Here is a 21,654-nt window from a genome sequence, read left to right on the forward strand (position 1 = left end):
AGAATACATTGAGGTATAGGATCTGTCAGAACTCCAGACAGAATGAGAATATTCAATTAACTTCCAGCTTCTGTTAGCAAATAGGATTTAGAATATTAACCAAATTCCCTAAAGGAGTAGCCTCAAGTCTGTCTTACTGTCTGGTAAAGAAACCAACACGTTTCTCATATATGAAAATTCTCATTACATTTGTTGTAGGAAAAGACTGAGGTACACATTTTAGGCGAGTAAGTTTAAATCTGCAGATCATAAAAGGAAATTGTAAAATGTAGACTGTTTTAATGTGAAATTCACAAGTATTTAAATAAGGTGATGGTTGAAATCTGAAATAATCTTTTATATACTGTCTTTAATAATGGTGGGAATATAGCTGAATATTTTATTATTCATCCTACTTGAAAGCAGTAGGGACAAAGAGATTTCTGGTAGTTTTCTGCTACATGATTGTATATCTGCCATTTTGTTTTAATAAACTGTATAGCTGTACCTTCTGGGGTTTACTACACGTTAATCAGTGCTCTCATCTAGAGAAGTGCATGACTATTTTATTTTTTTTCTGTCCTTTAAACTTTAATTGAATCATTATGGGTGAAATTATTTGTTCCAAGCTGCACCAAGTTACTCTGTCTCCCGCACAGACCACGGACCAGCATCTAAATTTTATTCTGTGGCTCCAGTTGTAGTCACAGACAGGAAAATTTCTCCCAGAATGGGTATTTCACAGTTAACCTTCATTTTGTTAACCTTTGTAATTGTTCAGGAAGAAAAATGAAAATTTAATTTTACTGTCCAATGAGCTGGTGAAATATTAACCTCATTACTAAGGCAGATCATTGTACTAATTGGTGCCTCCCTGTACAAGAAGATAAATTGGAAAATGAATTAACCCTTTATGAATTAGTGTAACCATTGTTCTTTCCCAGATAGATTACTTGAAATTATGTCTGTAAACACAATAGAAAGACCACTGTTAGAATCATACTGAATGCTAATATGATCTGTACTAAAAGGTTGTGTGGAGAGATATTAAGAATAAAATATAAAGTATGAGGTTAACTTAATTTTAATTGCTCTTTTGAATACTAGAAAATTGGTTTCTATTGAGCACTATTACAGCATCGACTGTTGGCTAAATGTTCTGAAATGGTGCACAAAAACTCTAAGTGCAAAAAATGTGCCATAAAAGGTATTTTTTTAAATAAGCTATTCTTAGAGTATTCTAACCTTCACAATTTTTGCCGAGAAAATTATACTTTTAGTAGATTTATTTTGATTACTCTGGCTGCGTTCCCTTTCTTTAGACATTTCGAAAAAATTTTTACGAGAAGCAGAAACTGAGTTCAAACTTAGCATGATTTTGAGAAAAGAAATGGGAAAAGATTGTCCTTATATGTAAAGTAACGATTTATCAAACCAAAAATACACTATAGAATTCTAGCAATTCAGGAAGAAATTCACATGAAGGTCAAGAACCACATCATTTATTTTAGATGTAGTTTTCTCTCAAAGGACACATGATGGAAATATTTGATTTTTTCAGTTTAAAAGTTTAGTGATATTTTTATCCATTAGGGATTTTAGAATTGGTAGTATGTTATCATAATTTTGCATGTTGTGATATAAGATAGAAAATATACTCATTTTTTTTAGTTTAGCATCTGCAGCAATAAAAAAATCAATAATTAAAAAAATTTAGGTGTTAATATAATTTAGAAATCAAATCCAGTACATAATTTTTACTTGTATATTATCCTATTTATGTTAGAGGTGTATTTTATACCTGAGAACACATGAAACATTTACAAAAGAAAGGCTAACTTTTAAGGCATCTCCATGGCCACTTATATACACACACACACCCACATGTATGGCTTAATGCTTTTAATTCAAATTCTGTTGTCTTTGCCCTTGGTGTTTCAGTTTTGACATGTTCTAACAGAGTGCTTGTTCATGGATAATATATGACAGGACATTTCAATTGAATGGTGTCATGATCAAGAAATATTACTGCAGAAAAATTCAGTGTCCGCACCTAGACTCTCCTAAACCAGACACTGTTTGATCACTTCCCTAACTCTTCCATGGTAGTATTGAGAACTGGAGGCACAGGAGGTGAAAATCACAAGTAGAGATAAGAACAATTTACTGGAAACAGCAATGAGATAAGAAAGAGAATGGTAACAGCAACAATATTAATAACAAAAGGTATAAGACAAAGAAATGGTTGACACAGTAAGTAAAACAATACTAGAACTTTTAGCCTGCCATACTTTCTCTCAGACCAGAGAGAGAGTCTACCTTTCTCCTGCCCCTGGCAAGTGACATGAGATGTTATCAAATAACACCAGGGTTTGGACAGGCTTGCCTCCCTGCTACTGTAAAAAAATTAATCCTGGATGAAACTTGGACAAATGGCATGTCCTGTACTTCTAAAAAACACCTTAAAGAGTTCTTTTCATAATCAGAGAGTTTAATAAATAATAATTTTGGGATGATCATAAGTAGCCTATCTTTTACAAAGTGGATGTTCTTTCATTCCCAGTCGCAGTGTGCTCAGTATGCTGCTGACCGGAGAGAGGAGGAGAAAATGTGTGATCACCTCATCAGTGCTGCTAAGCATCGAGACCATGTCACGGCCAACCAGCTGAAACAGAAGATACTCAACATACTAACGAACAAACACGGTGCCTGGGGAGCTGTTTCTCACAGGTAACTTGCAAATAGAGAAAGTGTGCAGCTTTAAACGTCACTTGCAAAGTTTGAGAGAAGCAGGCATTGTATAACTGAAATATGATTTTATGAGGGGTTTAAATGTACTTAAATGTAGCATATACAAAGCTGAACAGTGCAGCTCAATTAAGCCAGCATTCCTATTAAAAATTAATTTTAAAATATCTAAAAATATATTATTTCTTCTATATGTAACTGATACAGTATTTCAGGTTTTATTCTGAGCTGAATACTGTGTTGAGTGATAGTACTGGTTTTAAAGGTTCATTTCATTCAAGATAGCAGCAAAATTAAATGTTTTCTTACATCATGCCAAAGAGAAGAGCCTTGCTTCTCAGAATCACAAAAATAGCCAGTGGCTAAAGTTCTGACCCTGATGTGGAAGATTTGAGCTGAAATTGCTCCTTTCCTTCATTCAGAGCAAGGTCTTGAACCTGGTCCGTCATGTGAGTGCCCTGTCTGTGAAAGTAGAGTCTGCCAAGTCTCTCTCTTGTTTGTGCATTCTAGCCGCAAATTATTTATTTAGAGTGAAACAACTCAAAAGAAGTCAAGGGAATCCTGCTCCCAGATAACCAAATTTTACAGCTTGATTTTCTATTTAAATTCCTGTTTATCTGCTCTGAATCATGTAGTGAAGAACAGAAAGATCCATATTAGTTCTGATAAACCTTTTCAGGAAAAACATAGTTGAGATGGATAACACAAATACTATTTTCTAGATAGATATTCTTTGACAAAACATATTTGCATTTATGTTGACTACATGGTTAGGGTTTAAGCCGATTAGAAAAGTTTCCAAGTAATAAATTTGACATGTCAGCAATAGGGTTTAATAAATAGCACATATAGTGTTCATTCTTTTTATAATTCTATCTAGTTGGTTCTTGCAGTTATATCGTGTTTAAAACAAAAATGAATTTTTTAATGTTCATTATCCCTGTTTCTTCTAAAGAAATTACTCTCTCCTAGATGATGATAGAAATGTATTTTTTTTTTAAGATGGTAGAAATTGTGGAAATTCAGTCTTACAGAAACTCTGTTGTCTAATACCAGAGACATTCTGGGGGAAATTACAGAAATGACAAGTAGAAAATTGTCATATGGTTAATTCAAGACAAGGCTTAGTCCATAAGGGAGTAAGCCTTGTCTTGAATTATATAACTATATAACTATCTCTAGTTGAGGCTTAAAGCTTTGTGTCTGGAGACTTGAACATGCTGAAAATAAATGTGATTTTCACTCCTTTTAATGTCTTTGAATAATTAATAGCAATTTTTGAATAATGTTGTTCATCAACTTTGCGAATGGCTGCAGACACTTTGCAGACTTAAATAAGTTCCTGATTACTACTTTTTCTAGGAGACTATGTCTTCTTAGGGCCAAATAACTTTTATCTCCTGGATTATTTATAGCTTCCTAAATGGCAGCAGTCTACTGCTGCAGCTTTTTCTTCTCTTGAGTCCATGACAGTTTCTGATGGGCCATAAAGTAGCTTGTTACCTGTGACAAACCTATGAAATTTCTTACACTAAACAAAATAAGTTTTTGTTTTATTCCTGTAATGCAACTTGTCCAGTATTGTCTGCTTCTCAGTTATTGGCAGAGCTGCTTTCCATTTTTGGTGCTTGCAGTGCTAGATGAAATGTTTTGCTTGGCTGTGTTTTAGCCACAGACAGTGGCTTAACCTGCAGAAGGGGCACAGTACAAGGTCTCCAAGTGGGGTTCCCCATTCGTGGGAGCCAGTTGGGAAATGGCCTTGCACTGCAGGTTTGGCTGTGTGTACCATGGTAGCCTTGTGATCCACAAGTATACAAGCGCACTTTCTGTCGTGGGACTAGTGGGCTGTGAATGGGGAGGACTGGGATGGCAGCAGGGAGAGGGAGATGCCCAGTGGAAGAACCTCTGAGCCTTCTTAGGGACCAATGTCACCCAGTGGGAAGGTCTGAAAGGCTTTAAGGGCAGAAAATGGAGAGGGTTGTCATAAAACTTCTCAGCCACAGAATGCAAAAACTGTTGTTAACTAGATACTCCAATACTTTTTATATGACAGAGGTCGAGATGGCTTCCAGAAACATACACACCTTTCATCTTGGCTGGCACAAAGCACAACAGGACTCGTCTCTATTTTCAGTTTCTGACAAGGAGCTAACAGCATTAGCAGTCTCTTCATAAACTCATGCTTCTCTGTGCCTTGAGAGATACAGCCTGACTGGAATACAGTTACTTTAAATATACACAAAAAACACATTATCACACTAGACCTCTGCACTTCTGTTGTGATTTTAAAATTTCCATTGGGAAAAGTATTCCCAGTACTGAAGACACACTTCTGGTCTTCTGTTCAACTTGAGCACTTGAGACCCTTCACTGAAATGGTGAATTTAGGGAGATCCTTCTCTGTCCCAGGTGGGGCAGGGTAAGAAACAGGCCATCGCTTCTGCACAATAAATACTTGGGTAATAGCAATGCCTTTTGGCATCCAGAATGGATAAGATAGGAAAATATTTGTGCAGACATGAGTGTGATTCTTCAAAGCTTCAGTTCTCTATCTGCACAGTGGCAGCTACCAATGCAGCATAAAATACAAATATGTATAGAATCATAGGATCATTTCAATTGTAAAGAACCTCTAAGATCATTGGGTTCAACCATTAACCTAACACTGCCAAATCCACCAAAAATGAAGTCCCTAAATGCCATATCCACATGTCTTTTAAACAACTCCAGGGACGGTGAATTAACCACCTCCCAGGAAATTTGTTCCAATGTTTCACAACCCTTTAAGTGATTAAATTTTTTCCAATATGCAATCTAAACCTCTCCTAGCCTAACTTGAGGCCATGTCCTCTTGTCCTATCTTGCCCTGTATATTTTTGTTTGTCTCATCGCAAGATAAACAATTTTCAAGTTCTTTAACATAGATGCTCACGTTACAAAATATTATGGTTTCATTTCATCAAATATGACCCAACTGTAGAAAAGTTTTCCTCGTGTTTGCAATTCAACACAATTGAATGCAGCTTGTAAACCTCCCCAGGTTTTGTGTCTTTGGGCATTGTCTTTGCAGAAAGCAGCAACCAGCATTTACTATTTAATCTGTAGGTGCCACAAAGCTTGCTCTTTGTTCATTAAGAAACAAAGAGATTATTAAGAACCACAGAAGGTTAGTACTGAGAGGAAAAGCAAGAGGTCTGATGTTTTGATGTATTTTACATTCTATGGTATTTGTAAATTATGAATTTTAAATATATTATCATAAAATCTTCCCAAAATGTCACAAGACAGGAATGAAGTTGAATGGTATGAGCCAACAAAGCACCATATGAGACCTTGAATTTTAAGTTTTAGTTATATATAGATAGCTTAACTAAAAATATCATAAATTAATAGCTGACCTGCATTTCAGTTAGCTTCCTAATTAGCTATTAATTTATGAAGGTCAAATTAATTATAGGTTAGTACTCCACAACTTGAATAATACCTACAAACACAATAATTTGTATAACAAATGCCTGTCTGTATGTTAATCAATCAGTAATTTGAATGGTCCGAGAATCTCTTTACTCTTTCATCTCCTTCTGGCTAAAAATGGCAAATAACAGTTTGAGAAAAACCTTTCATTTTTATTGCTTGTCAGTGTTAGCTTCTTTCCTCCTTCACAAATGTTTTGCCTTTATATCTTAAAGTGAAAACCAAAGTTCTTTTTCTCAGTTTCTGCCAAGTGTGAGCATCAAATCCTCTACAAGAAATGGAAATTTACTGAATCATCTCATTTTCATCTGCATATCTCAGACCAAGCATAATAGATTTCAAAATAAATCTCATTAGTTTGTTATAAATCCTGTTTGTGCCCTTCAACAAAACTAATTCCATTTCCTGCATTTGGGCAGTTTGATACTTTTAGGTGTCTTTGTTACAGCTTACCCTAAACATACTTGGTTTTTTCCCCTTTTTTAATTTCAACATTATATCAAAATTAAAATTCTGCAGGTTTTTCTCATTCAGATGAGAAATTGATGAGCTAGTTATTTCTTTGATGAGTTGACATTTGTTCAGAGGGAATCTGGAACATCAGGAAGAATCAGACAGGGTGTTTCATAGCTTAGCATTCCAAGCTTCTTTAAGCCAGCACTTACCCTCAGCTTTTTTCAGGGTTATAGTTTTCATGTCACAACATATGCTTCCTTCTGCCTTCTCTGTCAGCTTCATATGGTGCTTCTCTCCCTCTCCATCTGTGTCTCTCCCCATACACATATTTAAAAAAAAAGTTTTGTAAAACTTGTCTGCACACACAGTTCAAATTTCTCATCAACCGTATGAATGCCTGTGTTTTGGCCCATTAGCTGTTACAGTCTTACTTCAGCTTCTTGGTTTTATCAGATACCTCAACTTTTCAAAAACTTTTATTCAAGAATATTGAATATAAATATTTCTACCTTAAAGTTTGTATAAATTTAAAGCAATTTAGAGGAATAAAAAGAGTTCAGAATTCCAATTAGCCTACAAAATCTAAATATGAAATACTTGTCATAGATATTTTCATATGATAAGTTTTGGTATTCACAGGAGGACTACTATAATGAGAAAAATGACATTTAAATATGAGACTTGGTTCTCTTGCTTTCTGTGATTTAATGAAGGAGGTTCCACCTACATTAAAGCAGCTGTACCAAATAGCAAGTATACAAGGGCTTTTTCTGTTCAAATCCATCTTTGGTTAAACTAGACACCCATAACAAATTAATCATTCATGGTGGAGGGCAGAGCTGTCAAACTCATTCTGTGGTGAAGACCAAATTCGTCTGGGGAGGCAGGCTGGAAATAAAAAGTTTCTTGCCAGTCAGCTCGTTTTGTCTTTCTCTGAAGCGTGAGCTTCTGAAGAGATTGGGTTCTGCTGGGGGCCAGAGGGATGAGAACGAAAAGAGAACTCCCTTTCCCAAGCCTATGGGAGTTGGCAGTTAAATAAGTTGATTCTGGAAAAGCACTGTTTCTAAACCAAATGTTTCCAGTTTACAGCAAGGGAGACCAGATCACAGGAATTTAGAATGTTGTTTCCCTTACAGCCATCCTTTGGCATTCTCTGACTCCATCTCTGTACTATGCTGTCTTAGGAAATGCAGAGAGGCACAGAACCTATTCTAACCCCCAATGCAAATCAGATTAATCTGGTTTAGCTATTCATTCATTTATGGCTCATTTTAACTGCTAGGCATAAATTAAAAAGGGCTTTAGCAGTGGAAAATGGAGGACCAGATCCTGTCTACTGGATCCAGAAGCATGTTTGATGTGTCCTTACTTAAAAGGTCTCTTAAAGTTTTGCATTTTTTCCACATACCTTGTTAAAACTATGAATTTCTGTTTCTCGAATTGGCAGAATTTTAATTTTTTCTTGGCAGAATATATTCTTCAAAATTGGTCTGATTGAACTGCACACTTTTTAGCTTGTTCTTCAGCTATCCTGTTACAAGTTCCAAATATTTAGTTCTGAGATGAATTCATCACAACAAAAGATTAAGAAAATGCTTTTCTACCTACTGTTGTTTTTAATTTACTGCAGTATTTGAGAAACCTTGAGATCAGCAAATGTGTCAGCAACATATTTTCAGTCCATTATCAGTTATCCATTTATAGCAGGATTTAAACATGATTTTGTTAATCTTATCACTCTTTTGTAGGACTTTACATTTCAATCCATTTTTTGACTTTCTTGCTATGCTTTCTACTGCGTGACTGCTCCCTCCATTGCATACCCTTTTTCTTCCTCCCTCCCTGACTGCTTACCACTGTGGTGGAAGGGAGAGACTATTTGAAGGAGCTCTTGCTAATGGAACTGAGAATTTTGACAAGCATGATAGAAAAAGGGGAATGTGAGAATTCTGTATCCTTTTCTAATAATAGGTGTAGGGTGATATTTACAGTAAAGAGATACCTGCCAAGAAAAGAGCATTGTACTACTAGAGATGGGCTGTACGAGCAACTGAACAACTTTTGTGTGTGGGATTTATTCAATTCTGTATTTGTGCAAGGTTGCTCAGTTGTTTTGAACTGTGGCACTGTTCTATGGATTTGTTCCCACAGCTGGAAGAAACCTAGTAAGAAAATATTTTTGTTGGGAAGAGGTAGTGTTTTCAAATGTTGAGAAACAAGTGGTGCTCAATGAAGACTTATTCAACTCTATGGAGTGACTTGTTTTTCTGCAGGAAGTGCAGTACATTTAATTTCATTATAAAGAAGAAAGTCTTCTGCACTTTCACCTTATGACTTCTGCATTAAGAGGATTTTTTTTTTCCTACTTCTTACTGCCTAAATTTGGGGTTACCCTAAAAAAAAAAAAAAAAGAAAGCTTTGTGATTTTTTAATTTTATTTAAGTCTTAGGGAAAACAGATCTTTAGATGTCAATATCTTCTTTAACTGGAACACTAATCAGAATACAGATCCAAATTTCATACAGTCAATTTGCGATTTATATATTAATTGTAGGACTATACATATACCAGGGGGAAGGCCACCATTAGCAGGCTGAGGGTGACTTCTGCTCCTCCTTAAGTCTGGCCAGGGATTTAGCATGTGCATGTACATGCAGCCACTCAGCTTTCGGGGAGCCAGTCACAAGAGCAGCCATAAAGGTTCAGACCTGTGGTCCATCCAGCCCTGCAACCTTCAACTATAAGTGAACAATTAATAAACAGCAAGATAGGACAAGTAGACGTGATGGTTACACCTAATACTCAGACTTCTTGAATTTTCATCTCAGGGTTTCCTGAGGAATCTCAAACTCAGTCAGTCTTGATTTTGAATTTTCCATGTCTTGGTAGGAATTCAAAGTACCTTCTGCCTTAATGTTTTCCTCCTAGCTCCTGCAGTGGAAACAAACTGCAGAAACAAACTCTGCAGTGGTTATCAGCAGACTGGACTAACAGTTGCTGATATTAGACAATGTTCCTAGCACCTGTTCTCCTTCTTTTCCTGCCTCCAGTTGAGAAAGAAGTAGAAACTCAGTAGAAGACATGAGGGAAGAATTTCTAATTGCTAGATAGCACTTTGCTCACTTTTCCTCACCTAGTCTACCTAGTATTACCTGGGCAATATAGCAGTGGATTTCCCATCTTCCCCAAAAAAATAATAGAAAGCAAAGAATAAAAAAAGAACAAAAGCCATAGATCTGAAGATTTTGAATAAGAAAATTTTATGCTTATAAGTAGGCTGTATTTTCTTGGGAATTTAAATTCTTTGACATATTCTTTATTTTCAGACATAAAATGGGTAAGACCCTATTTTTAAGTCTTTTTTCAAGTACCATTACAATCCGGGGTTCTTTCCTATGTGATGCTTCAAATATATCACAGAAGATGAATGCCATGCTGTAGATTTTTTTACCTAAGAGAAAAATCTGTAGTGTTTTTGTAGACTTCTCCACCATTTCTTCTTTGTAGTGCAAAGTTTAACCAGTGATGAAAACCCAATGGAACAATTTTGAGTCTCTTTGTCCCAAAAGCTTAAATGTCTTGTACTTTTTTATTTGAAAGGTATGTATTTCGAATGATACTATTGTCAAATAATTCAGAAATTGAGAAGAAAGTTTGTAAAGGAACTGAAGATTAAATCATCTTTAGGCACTGAGGAAGGTGTAGTATGGTACATCCCAATCACATCCTTTGCATCCCCCTTTCTTTGTAGGATATGAAGTGCAATTCTGCAAACACCTCAGAAAACCTCTTCCATGTCTTTGAGAGATTTATTGCTGAATTTGTATGTACATTAGTAGATCATTTGCTTTGCTTAAAATTAGAATAATTAAATCTGGTTTTAAACCTAGCTCTTGTCTTCTTAGTTGCTATTTCCTCATGGTAATGTGTAATCAGCTAATATATGTAATATACTCATCTGTTTCTCTTTTCTGCTCTGGTTTTGGGTTTATTTTTCTCCTCTTTTTCCATAGTAGGGGAAAAAAAGATCAACCCTCCTGATGATTTTTTTTTTGCCCCATTTTTACTTCTCTCTGGTAACACCTTCCTCATTCAAAATATTTTAGAGCTTTCCTAAGCCAGTTCTTGGAGCCCTGTCTTGCAGAACTGCTACACAGGAGCAATAGGCAAGTGCACATAGAACTGATGCTCCCAAGTGCCTGTGAAAAGGAAGTCCTGTCTTCAGGTGTACAGGAGGAACATGGATACTTGGACACAGAGGCCAGAACCAGAGTCTTGTCCCTTCCCTCTTACCACAATATAATTTAGCAGGTTTCCTTGGGTTTGGTGTTTCTGTCTGCATTTTGTTAGCCCAGTCTGTATATTCAAAGACACCAAGCTGTGAAGATCATCCTAAGACAACTCACATTTCTGATTTCTGAAAAATATTCCCAGCATATGTTTCTATTTCAGTTGATCACTTTTGGTCGGGGGTTTTTTGTGGATTTTGTTGGTTGGTTGGTTTGGGTGTTTTGGGTTTTTTTTTTTTATTGATTAATTTTAACTTTTTAAAACAGTGAAAAGTTCACACTGATTTACTTTGTTTCAGAAGCACAATGTCAGTCATAGTTGTTACATGACTTGAAGGAGATTGCTGTACTTTATTATACTGCATTCCTTGTTGATAAAATAGATATGGTAATGCACAGTATAATTCTAAAGACCACTTGCATCATTCAGGTTGATATTGAAAGTACTGTCTAAGCTTGGTTTTATTATCTGGTTTTACGTAGCTTATGTAGATTTGGTACATTTGTCATTATGCATTTACTTTTTCTTTATGACTGTGTTTTTACATAAACTGTAAGTCCTGTTTTTTTCAGCAGCAATATCTGTTCACACAGAGTTTTGATGTATATTGTAGACCTGTTTCTTGTGCACTTACAGATATAATATATCTGAAGGCGACAGATTGCAAGCTTCTCCCAGTATTTGGGCTCTCCAGTATATTGGTAACTGTTGTCGATAATATGGACTGCTGGTTAGGTTGTAAAGCTCCATTGCTCAGGAGTGTAGTATTTTCAAGTCATCTGTCATGGATGTGTTGTAGAGATAGGGGACTATTTATGTTTATGGCATTTTAAGTAACTCAGTAAGACCCTTTAAAATATACAGAAAAGGCTTGTTTACTGTCATCACTGCTCACTTAATCCTGTGACCTTGACATCATCTCACGCCCGTAAAGCTCCCTGCAGGTAGTTCAATAAAAACAGATGAATAAGAATAAAACAGAGTCCAATGATTGTTTCAGCTTCAATAATATACTGTCTTATGCCATAAGTATTTCTTAAACATTCAATAGTACTGAACCATTTTAAGACCCAATAATGTAGCAGATTATCCATTTGTTTAGATTATTACAAAATCCGCCAAAAGATTCATAAAGCACATAGATTCTGTGTTTAATTTGAGAATGCTAACCGTTGTTTTTGAAAAATAGTCTGTATACACAATGCTTAAACACTAATATTGAAATTTTTTCTTAAAATTAAAGTGTCCCAGTTTTTCAGATTCCCATCGTTGGGACTTTTCTCCTGATATCAAATTATATTTATTGAGTGGGGATGCTTTTGGTTTTGTTACAGTCACAATCTGAATCTAGGAAATATACATGTGAAATAGATTTCTTTAGATGATTTACTAGAGGCTATGTTTGCACTTATGGTAGGAAGCAATAAGAATGTACATAAAGAGGAAGTTAAATTTGATGTCTCTTAGGCTCAATTTGTAAAAACTACTGAAGCCTTTGGGATACTTTGCCATAGGAGTGCAATAATTTCTATGCATAATATATCTTGTGCTATGTGAAAACATGGAGGAAAGTAAAGTATGATATATTTGAGTCACAGTGAGTGGAATGTTGCTTTGGTATTAAAATATGTTCACTTTCATTTCTTTAATATCTAGACATTAAAGTTTCCAATTTCTGTTTGGTAACAATGCATTATTTTTAAACACATAACAATCTTTTACACTGAATAATGCCCTAACCTCTTTTACAGTCTTGAATAAAATGTGAAGTTTTCAAAGTTGATGACAGCTTAATAGTAGAGGAAATTTATTTAGTGAACTTCAGACAGTATTTTCAGTGGTAGAGTTTCATACTGAACTGCTGAGCTAAAAATTATGAAAATAAAGTGAGTGAAACCTGTCGAAAAAGAAGCGCAGCCAGAAGCAAGTTTTAATATGTATCTCCTAAACTAAAACAGACTCTACTATCCTTTATTATTTAATTTAAATTAAGAACTACTGAAAAGAATGAGACAAAATAAAAAGCTACCAGACATTTTTTTGGCCAAATGCCAGACAAGTTTGAATAAGAAAAAAAAGCTCTTTTATTAATAGTCATTTCATGTGAGATCATCATGGTGAGTTGGTAAAAATCTCAGTTAGTATACTTTTAGAGCACCCAGATCGACAAACTGTTTAATCATTCTCCCAGTATGAACTACCTTTAATTTCTAACAGTCTTGGAATTAAAATCTTGAAAAAACCCAATTGGAAATTTGTGTGGAATAGCCAATTTGTCTGGAAATATTTTCAAGGAAAAATGTATGGTCTGTTACAATTTTAACAAAGAAGGTGTTATAAAGTTTTGAAGCCTGATTAAATAAAACAAAAATATTAAAATTAGTATAAAAGATAGATTGGAATTTATTAACAATTCAGTAGTGTTAGAGAAATATTAAAAACTCTTTTAAAAAAAGGATTTTTTTAAACGTAGAAATGACTTTTTTCTTTAGAGAAAATTGTCCTTTAGCTTTTCAATATGCTGAGGCTTAGTTCTGACTGGGTTTTTTGACATATGATACTGTTTAAGTTGTTATTCTTGCTTGGTGAGGAATTGTCTTCACTAGAAAGAAGCAGACGTTTCTTCTGAAACATGCATCATAAAAAAATTGATGTACCTGGCCTCCACTGGATATTCGTTCATGCTCCTTTCTGAGTGGTGATCCAGTGTAAGCCATGTGCATTAATTTTTTAGTATGTTTATTGCGCAATCTAAATCTAGGGGTCAGTGTTGGGTTTTATCTATGGTACTCCCTGTACAACTTGATAACCTTTTTCTAAGCTGTGAGAGTGATTGCCAACTCAACAGGGACTTTGAAAAGATTCCCCTGGACACCACTAAATTTTGAACAGAGACCTTTTCTTAGGAATGCCCTATTTTGAAAGTACTATAATAGTTCTTTTATGTCAGTCACACTGACAAATTTCTAAGGGTGGCACTCTCAATACAATATTTTTTTTAGAGGATTCCTGTTCTTTAAAAGTAATCCATAAATTATCTATTTGAGTACACAAAAATTTAAAAACAATGTACTTCTAGAAACTTGTTCTCTATTATGAGAATAGGATTACGAAAATATATTTACCTTTACTCTTTTCTTTTTGTTAAATTTAACTTTTCAGAATCTTCACAGTAAAGTTGTATTGCTACTGTTTTCTAAAAGACATAAAATCTCTAGGCAAAATCTCAGCTGTAAAAATTAAAAGGCCACAATGTACATTCCATAACAAGTAAACATCTATAGACCTCTGTGTCATTCATGGTTTCAATAACCATTTATAAGATGTTAAATCACGGGCAAGTTTTGAGGTATCTCTTAGTAAATATTTGAGTTTCCTGGGCCAGTGACATCTTAGGATGTCCATTGGCTCCAATAGTCAGAAATTTTTATTGGCTTATCCCTGTATTCATCCATTCATTAACAATTGTAAAGGCAAGATATATACCTGCTACTGGTACTCTTTCAACCCTGTTAGAAATTCATAGTTTATATCACCACCAACATTAGAGAAGCATAAAGATAGGTCAGGGAATGATATAACTGGTGTACATATAATTCATGATTATATCTGCTCCAGAAATTGCAGGCACTTGGACAACAGATGAAGTAAGGTAGGGAAAGGAAGGTTTTCATCCTACCTAACAAGTGCTGACTGACTGAGAAGTAGTTTTAAGTGTGACTGAAGAGTCACTTTGTAGTTCCTCTGGATTTTGATCTGACAGAAAATAGAAAAGCTCTGTAAGCAGTGGTCCTTCCTCCCCAACTTTTATTATCATGTCTGCAATCAACAGTGAAACTACAACGTATCAGCCAAGCATTTGTATTACATTTTGAGCTAAATTTCATTACAGTATCACATTTTTCACTGTTTTGACAACAGAAAAGAAAGGGATGAATCTTCTCGCTTTCCGTAGCTGTGTTCACCACTAATCACTTTGTTTTCCCTCTGATGGCAAAAAAAGGCAATCCACATCAAAATCAAAAAAAGTTTACTAATCCAACATCAATGGAGAAACATTCAATTTTTAATTCCTTTATGAGCTGGAAGAATTTTTGGGAATTCCAGGAAGGAATTCCCAAATTTCTAAAAAGAAAATCTGAATTCTTCTATGCCTTCACATTTTACATTTGAATCAAGATAAGAAGAGCCTTTGGGGTCTTTGTCTGAAGAAGGGAAAAATTGATGGTATATTCCAAGGTTTTCTCTGTGTTTACATAACCACTTACTTTCTTTTTTTTTTTTTTAACCATTCGGTAATAATGAAGGGGTAACATGGTTTATGGAATTTATTGTCATGAGGTCTGTGGACTTTTCCTCAGTTTTTTGCCTAAATATAATTGTCTGTGCAACTCCGGTTTGAGCCCATTAAATGTCTCTATTTAGAGTAGTAAATGTTTCTTACCTTCCAAAAATTTTCCATAAGTAAGTGTTTCTTACCTTCCAAAAATTTTCCTGTAGGTTTGGGTTGCTGAAAAGTTTTCAAATTATGCTTTACTGAGCGTATGCATAGTTTGTGCTCTCTAATATATGGGAAAAAACCAGGGATGTAAAATGACTATTTTATCTGATTGTTTCATGCATTGAAATCAAGAATTAAGAGGTAAAAGTACTGCAAAATTCTGTTTCATTTGTGTACTGCATTAAGTGACTGTGCTCATGCGTGCATTTGTCCCATAGTATGAATTAAGTTACAGAGTATATTCTTTGAGATTTTCTTCAGCACTGCTGTTTAATTATTTTTAGGTTTGTGGTGTACTTATTTGTCTGCATTTTGTCTTAGAAATTTTATGCTTGGGCATCTTTCTTAAGCATTCCTGGATAATGAAAGAATATTTTGCATCTGATTTTGAGGGTGGGTGAGAGTTGTTTATCTGTGGGTCAGGAAAGCAATAAGAATGAAAAAAATGATGTGTTATTTTCATGATCTAAGTGTTCTGCAGCAGTAGCAGCAGCTGAGCAGCTCACTTTTATTCAATGCTACATTAACTTTTCCATTAATTCTGGTGCTGTAAAACATGAAGCCCTTAAGCATTGCGAAGTTGCTGCCTGATTTTTGTTCCTTTACATGGCTGCTGTATATTTGCATGCTACAGCCATTACATGGATAATCACCATCATTACTTTTTAGAAGGTCATTTTCTTATTGTACTGAATACTGTTAGATACAGAAAAGCCTTAATAAAAGAAAGGTTGTTTAACCACATTCAATATAAATGCTGTATTTTTGTACTAATTTATTGCTATTATTAGATGATGGCATCTCAAGTATTAGGAAGATATTTTACCTCTGTGTTTTTTATTTGCGTATTCTTTTTAAAAATCAAACCTCAAAATAAACCCCCTCAAAAAAAAAAAAAAAATCCCCGAACCCAAAAAACAAGAAAGCTTTAATTTTTTGCTAAAAACAAAATTTTTAAAACTGTTTAGTTTAATGTCCTTCCCTGTTAAGAGAGAAATTATTAATTACTATTTTGAATGAAGATGCAGTTTTGTTGTCATAAACATAATTCTAATTTGAAAATGCTGAATTAAAAAAAACTAAATAACATATGGAGATTGGAGCTACAGTTATTCAAATTTCTTGTAACATTTTAAATATTTGTTGAAAATGTACACATTTATGGGAATAGTGGATTTACTGAGTGTCAAAAACAAACCAGAGCATGGTACTTTCAACCAAGACATATCAACCATTCCACCTATTCTCCCCTCCAGAATTCACAGAACAGTTCATATGGGAGAGCAAAGATCTTCAGCTATGAAAGCAGTCACTTTATGCCCTAAATAATGAAGATATATTCTTGGTGGTGCCAGTGAGGTGACATCTCAACACTGAATAAATCATATCAGTCTTTATCTATCCGCCTTGTTTTCCCCATCTGTAACACGTGAATCATGGTGCACTGCTAACACAGTTATTTGAAATCTGTTGGTGGAAGAAAAAGCACTAAAAGTAGAGCTTAATAAACATCCTTTCTATTAAGAGAATGGTTTTAGTATTGTTTTGCTTTAAACATGCTTTACTTGTGTAGTTCTTTAGGTTTTTCTATGCCTTTGATTCCCTGTGTTCTCTGTTTTGATGGTTAGGTTATCATCATCTGAACCAGCATCAGGATAACAAGATTTTTGTGATGGGTCATACAGAATCCATTTTAGCTGCATGAGCCATTACCATGGCTCTTAAGATCTGTTTCTGACATTTTTGGAACAGGATGAAAGGACACATCTGATTTGACTAGCAAGGTTCTTCTGTACTCAATTGAATGATTCTGATTCCTTCCTGTAGCTTTCTCTCCCACCTCTGTGTCTTACAGAATTTTTGTGATACTAATTTTCTTTTTTTTTTTTTTTTTTAATTCAGGTATTTTTATGCCTAGTATTGTTTGATTTCAGGTACATGTGGGAAGATGAGTTTTATATTGAAATGCTAAAGATAATATCATCTTGTATTACATCAATGTACACACTATACATATTGAGTCTTAAATTCTACCCTGTTTTCATGACATTAAACTTAGAAAGAAAGTTTAGGATTTATTATATTCTTTACATGATGAAAATATTGCTTTTCAGGAATTTCACTTAGTTTCTGTCTTAATAATTTAAGAATTTTTCACAGTTGTTTAGTAAGCAGCAATCTAAATTTCACTGTGTTACTAGCACAAGTTCTGAATGTGCACTTGCTAATTTAAACCCTCAATTAGTTCTTGCCTAAATCTTGTCCCTGGAATGTATCCTTCCAACATAGGATTATGGTTTTTCTCATTTATTTCTCATATAGTGCTGAGAAAATTATCTTACACTTTTATCCATGGGGTATTTCCTTCTAAAGCCTGTTCAGTGTCTTCTCAGTATTGCTGCCCTGGTTGGTTAGTGTATCTGTATTTACTAGTGCCAGCAATGTGGCACTCAGAGATGTCTTAAACACCTTATAAGAGGGCTTTTCAGGATTAGGAAAAAAGGGGATAAAGAAAGTAAGTAATTGGTTCAAACTTCAAATTTTTTTTTCTTAATTGAACAGTTACTTGTGATTGATGAAATAATTTGGAACGAGAAAAGCTATATAATTATAATTGTCTCTAAAATGTAAATAATATTTTTCAAAATGAATTTGGTATTTATATGAGTTTGAATGAACTGCCATAAAAATCTATACCTATACATGGGCAAATAATGCATTAAAATAGTATGTTTTGAATGCTGAGGAATAACACAGCTCTTAGCACATTATGCAGATTAGAACAGCCTGTGAAAATAGTGTTGTTGTGTAAATATAGAAGAAAGATCTTTGTTTCATTAAATAGCTGTTTCTACTTAGAGAATTTGTTTTTGATTTGCTATCTTAAGAAAGGAAATCAGGATCCTGAAGCATTGTTTCTAGATTTGGGAAGCAAAATAGTGAATATTTAAACTTGAAGTTCTATTTTGTTCTGGCCATTAGAACTGCTAGGAATCTCAAGACACTTGATAAGAAAACAAAGGGAAATTTTATGATCTTTGGTATGAATCCAGTTAAAGGATTAACAGTGTTAGTCAGACTCTGAAATGGAAAGGCAAAAAGATATTAATCAAAACACATTTTAGCAGTGATTAGCTGTTATCTGGAAAAATAGATTCCACTTCACTCAGTAGAATGCTATATTTTGCTGAGAATCAAAGTTTCCAAAATAAATTTCAATATTTTTTAGTATGGCAGGTGATGAATGTTCTCCTGCAGAGGTTATATCAGAAAATCAATATTTGTAAAATTGAAACAGTATAGGTTTGTATTGATCCATGTGGCTAAATCAAAATGAAAGGCTTTGTAACAGCTTTCTTAGACAGCCTGCTAGCCAGTAATGGCAAACTATCAATTTTAGCTTTCCACTGATAAATCAGCTTGAAAATTGGATGTCAAATTTTTTTTTTTACTGAAGTAGTGATTTTTTTCTTCCCTCTAACCTTTCTTGATGGGTTAGATTGGTTTATAAGACTAAGCTCTGCCTTTTTGAAGGCAGTTGTCAAAACTGACATTTAGGTATATTTTGAAACTAAATCTAAAATCTTAAAGCCAAATTTTGTGTACTAGCTGGCTTGATGGTAATGTTATGTGTGCATCTGTGTGTAAACAAATATGAGTATGTTTATGTGTGTAACACTGAAAATGACATTGATTTAATCCTTCAGGTATATATGTTTCTCCCTTTTCTGATCTCTTGAGTTCACAAAGGTCAGGTTTTCAACTGCAGCTTTTAGAAACTAATGCCTCAGAAACTATTTCGGCTTTCAGTGGTTAGGAAGATTGATTTTTCTTTAATTGACTGATTTTCTTTTTTATTTTGTGCTAAGTGAGACTTTATGAAATGATAACATGAACAACAGTTTCAGATGCAGGTCCTTAAAACCTGCATGGATGTTCTTTGTTTTTAATGACAGAGAAAACAGGATACAGATTTTCTCAGAAAATAGCAAAATCCTTTGTGATGCTGGGGGAAACCCTTTAATTTGGGTCACATGCAGTAGTTTTCAGTAGGAGCTAACAGTGCCATACCTTCATGTGTGTACAGCAGAATATAAGTTAGCTCGAATGGGTATTGATTGTGAAGTTTGCTGTTGTATAATTACTTCTGGTTGTAGAAAAATGGGGTGTGTATTGATCTAGATGGAAGCATTTGACTAGCAGTTTCCCTTGGCTAACAGTGAGTGTCATCTTTCAGCCATGATAAATGGTAACACTCTGGGTCAGCATAATTACTTGGTGGTGAAATGAACCTCCTGTACCCTTCTCCTCTCACACCAAGGAACCACCGTAATCATCTTTATCTTAAAGCCATGATTTACTGAACTAACCAGCCCCTTAATACAGTCCTCTCCTTCCCTTCCCACTGTATGCACCCACATTAAGTGTGGCTCTATACTATTATTTTAAGAACTAAGCTGTTCTGCTCTGAATCCACAAGTATGATTAATTTTTTTTTTTTTTACCTAATCCCTGTCAGTTGACCTGGACCTGCAAGAGGCCAGCTTCTGTAACAATGTTTTAATCTTAATGCTTAGTATTCATAGTTAAAAAAAAAAAAAAAAAAAAAAAAAAAAAAAAAAAAAAAAGCGAGTATTAAGGTGTTCATAGTTTTGACACAGTGCTTTTTTAAGTCTTGGAACCAAATGTTATTAATGCACTGTTAAATTATTAGTGCACTGCAATGAAAACTGCCATATGAATTTATTGTCAGTAGCTGTTTAATTTTATAGAATAATGTACACTCTGGATGTGCTGTCTTTGAAGAACAGATGATGATATTTTTTCACTATATGCTGCGAGAAAAGTTTCATTTAAAAATGATTTTGATACTTCATTTAATAATAGTTTTAAATGTAAGATTTTTTTTTAAGCAGTAGCCATATTTCTCTTTATATGTGTCTCTAATAAGTGATAAATATGCTATCAGAAACAGGGAAATAGTATTTATTGCTAGAACAGAAAACTAAGATTATTTGTATTGTTTGGTACCTTTTTAATGGGGAGTTTTCAATTTGTTATCAATATTTCATTAAAACTTCATATCATGTTATTTAAAATGGATTTGTGTTTACTTGCCAGTAGTGTAATATGGCCCTGGGGTAATGACTTTTTGTTAAGTAATGTTAGTTAAAGAAAATCTGGCAATAGTTTTAGATCATTTTAAGACAGCTGTGAAGGGTTTGGATAAAGGTCATTTTCAATGATTGTGCTTAGTTAAATAAATGTGAAGTGTTTCACAATGGGAATCTTGCTTTTCAGTATGCTGTCATAAATTTCCCCTTAACACATCTGGGAATAGGAAGTAAAATGTAGTTGTTTCTGCCTTGAAGGCAGTATATTTTATATTTTCCTTGCTTTGTTTGTTTTCCCCTTATAATGCTGTTTATTCACATAACTAGAGTTCAAAGGTTTTACTTTGTCATAAATTAAATCTTCTATTCTCTGACAGTTTGTGGGACCCGCTGGATATAATTTTCAAGTGGTTGTAACTCGAAGATTTTTTTGCTGAGATTTAGTCATTAAAAGTGTTAAATTTTCTGACAACTCAGCCTCTGCTGTGACCCTGGTTCATTGCTTGCTCTCTCCCTTGGCCACAGCTGGCCTCTTGCTGTTCACAGCTGAAAAGTGAAATCAATGCTGGGTCTAACAAAATGCAGATGAAAGCCATTCTGATCATATATAGTCATTTCCCGTAATTTTATCAGCCTTCAGTTTCTTAAATGATCTCTGGAAAACATTGTTTGTTCATGTGAATACAATATCAAGTTTTGTGATAAAATGTCCTTTCTTTCTGAAAAGTAATACTTTCTTTAGCATTACTAGTGATATACAGCTCACATTGCCATAGCATGATCTTTTAAAATACCAGTCTGGTCCTTCCCCCTTTCCCTCCTGAAGGGAAGCCCGCGAAAGACCTGCTGGCTGAATCCTGCCAGCTTTGAGCCTTTGGAATCTTGCGAATTGAGGTTTTTATGTTCTACAAGGCTCAGAGCTGGAAAGTAAGAACTCTTACCATGTGTCAATCCACATTTCCATTGATCTTGCGTCCTCCTTATTTTTATTTGAGCAAGATTGGTAGGAAAGCTGTGTTGCAGTTAGAAGTGGCAGCGTATGATGTAGCTTAATGCTCCAAAGGTCACAGAACTACAATGAGTTTGATGGAA

The 21,654-nt window shown here is 34.5% G+C and overlaps 1 protein-coding gene across 6 annotated transcripts in view; it reads left to right on the plus strand.

Annotated features, from left to right (window-relative positions):
• NBEA (neurobeachin) overlaps positions 1 to 21,654 on the plus strand; it is a 454,976-nt gene that overhangs the window by 234,443 nt on the left and 198,879 nt on the right. For all 6 annotated transcript variants that reach the window (XM_059838861.1, XM_059838862.1, XM_059838865.1 and 3 more), the window contains one exon: positions 2,543 to 2,709. In XM_059838861.1, the coding sequence (XP_059694844.1) occupies positions 2,543 to 2,709 (167 nt within the window). The remainder of the gene's footprint in view (positions 1 to 2,542; positions 2,710 to 21,654) is intronic.

Source organism: Haemorhous mexicanus, chromosome 2 (genome assembly GCF_027477595.1).
Source record: "Haemorhous mexicanus isolate bHaeMex1 chromosome 2, bHaeMex1.pri, whole genome shotgun sequence".
NCBI lineage: Eukaryota > Metazoa > Chordata > Aves > Passeriformes > Fringillidae > Haemorhous > Haemorhous mexicanus.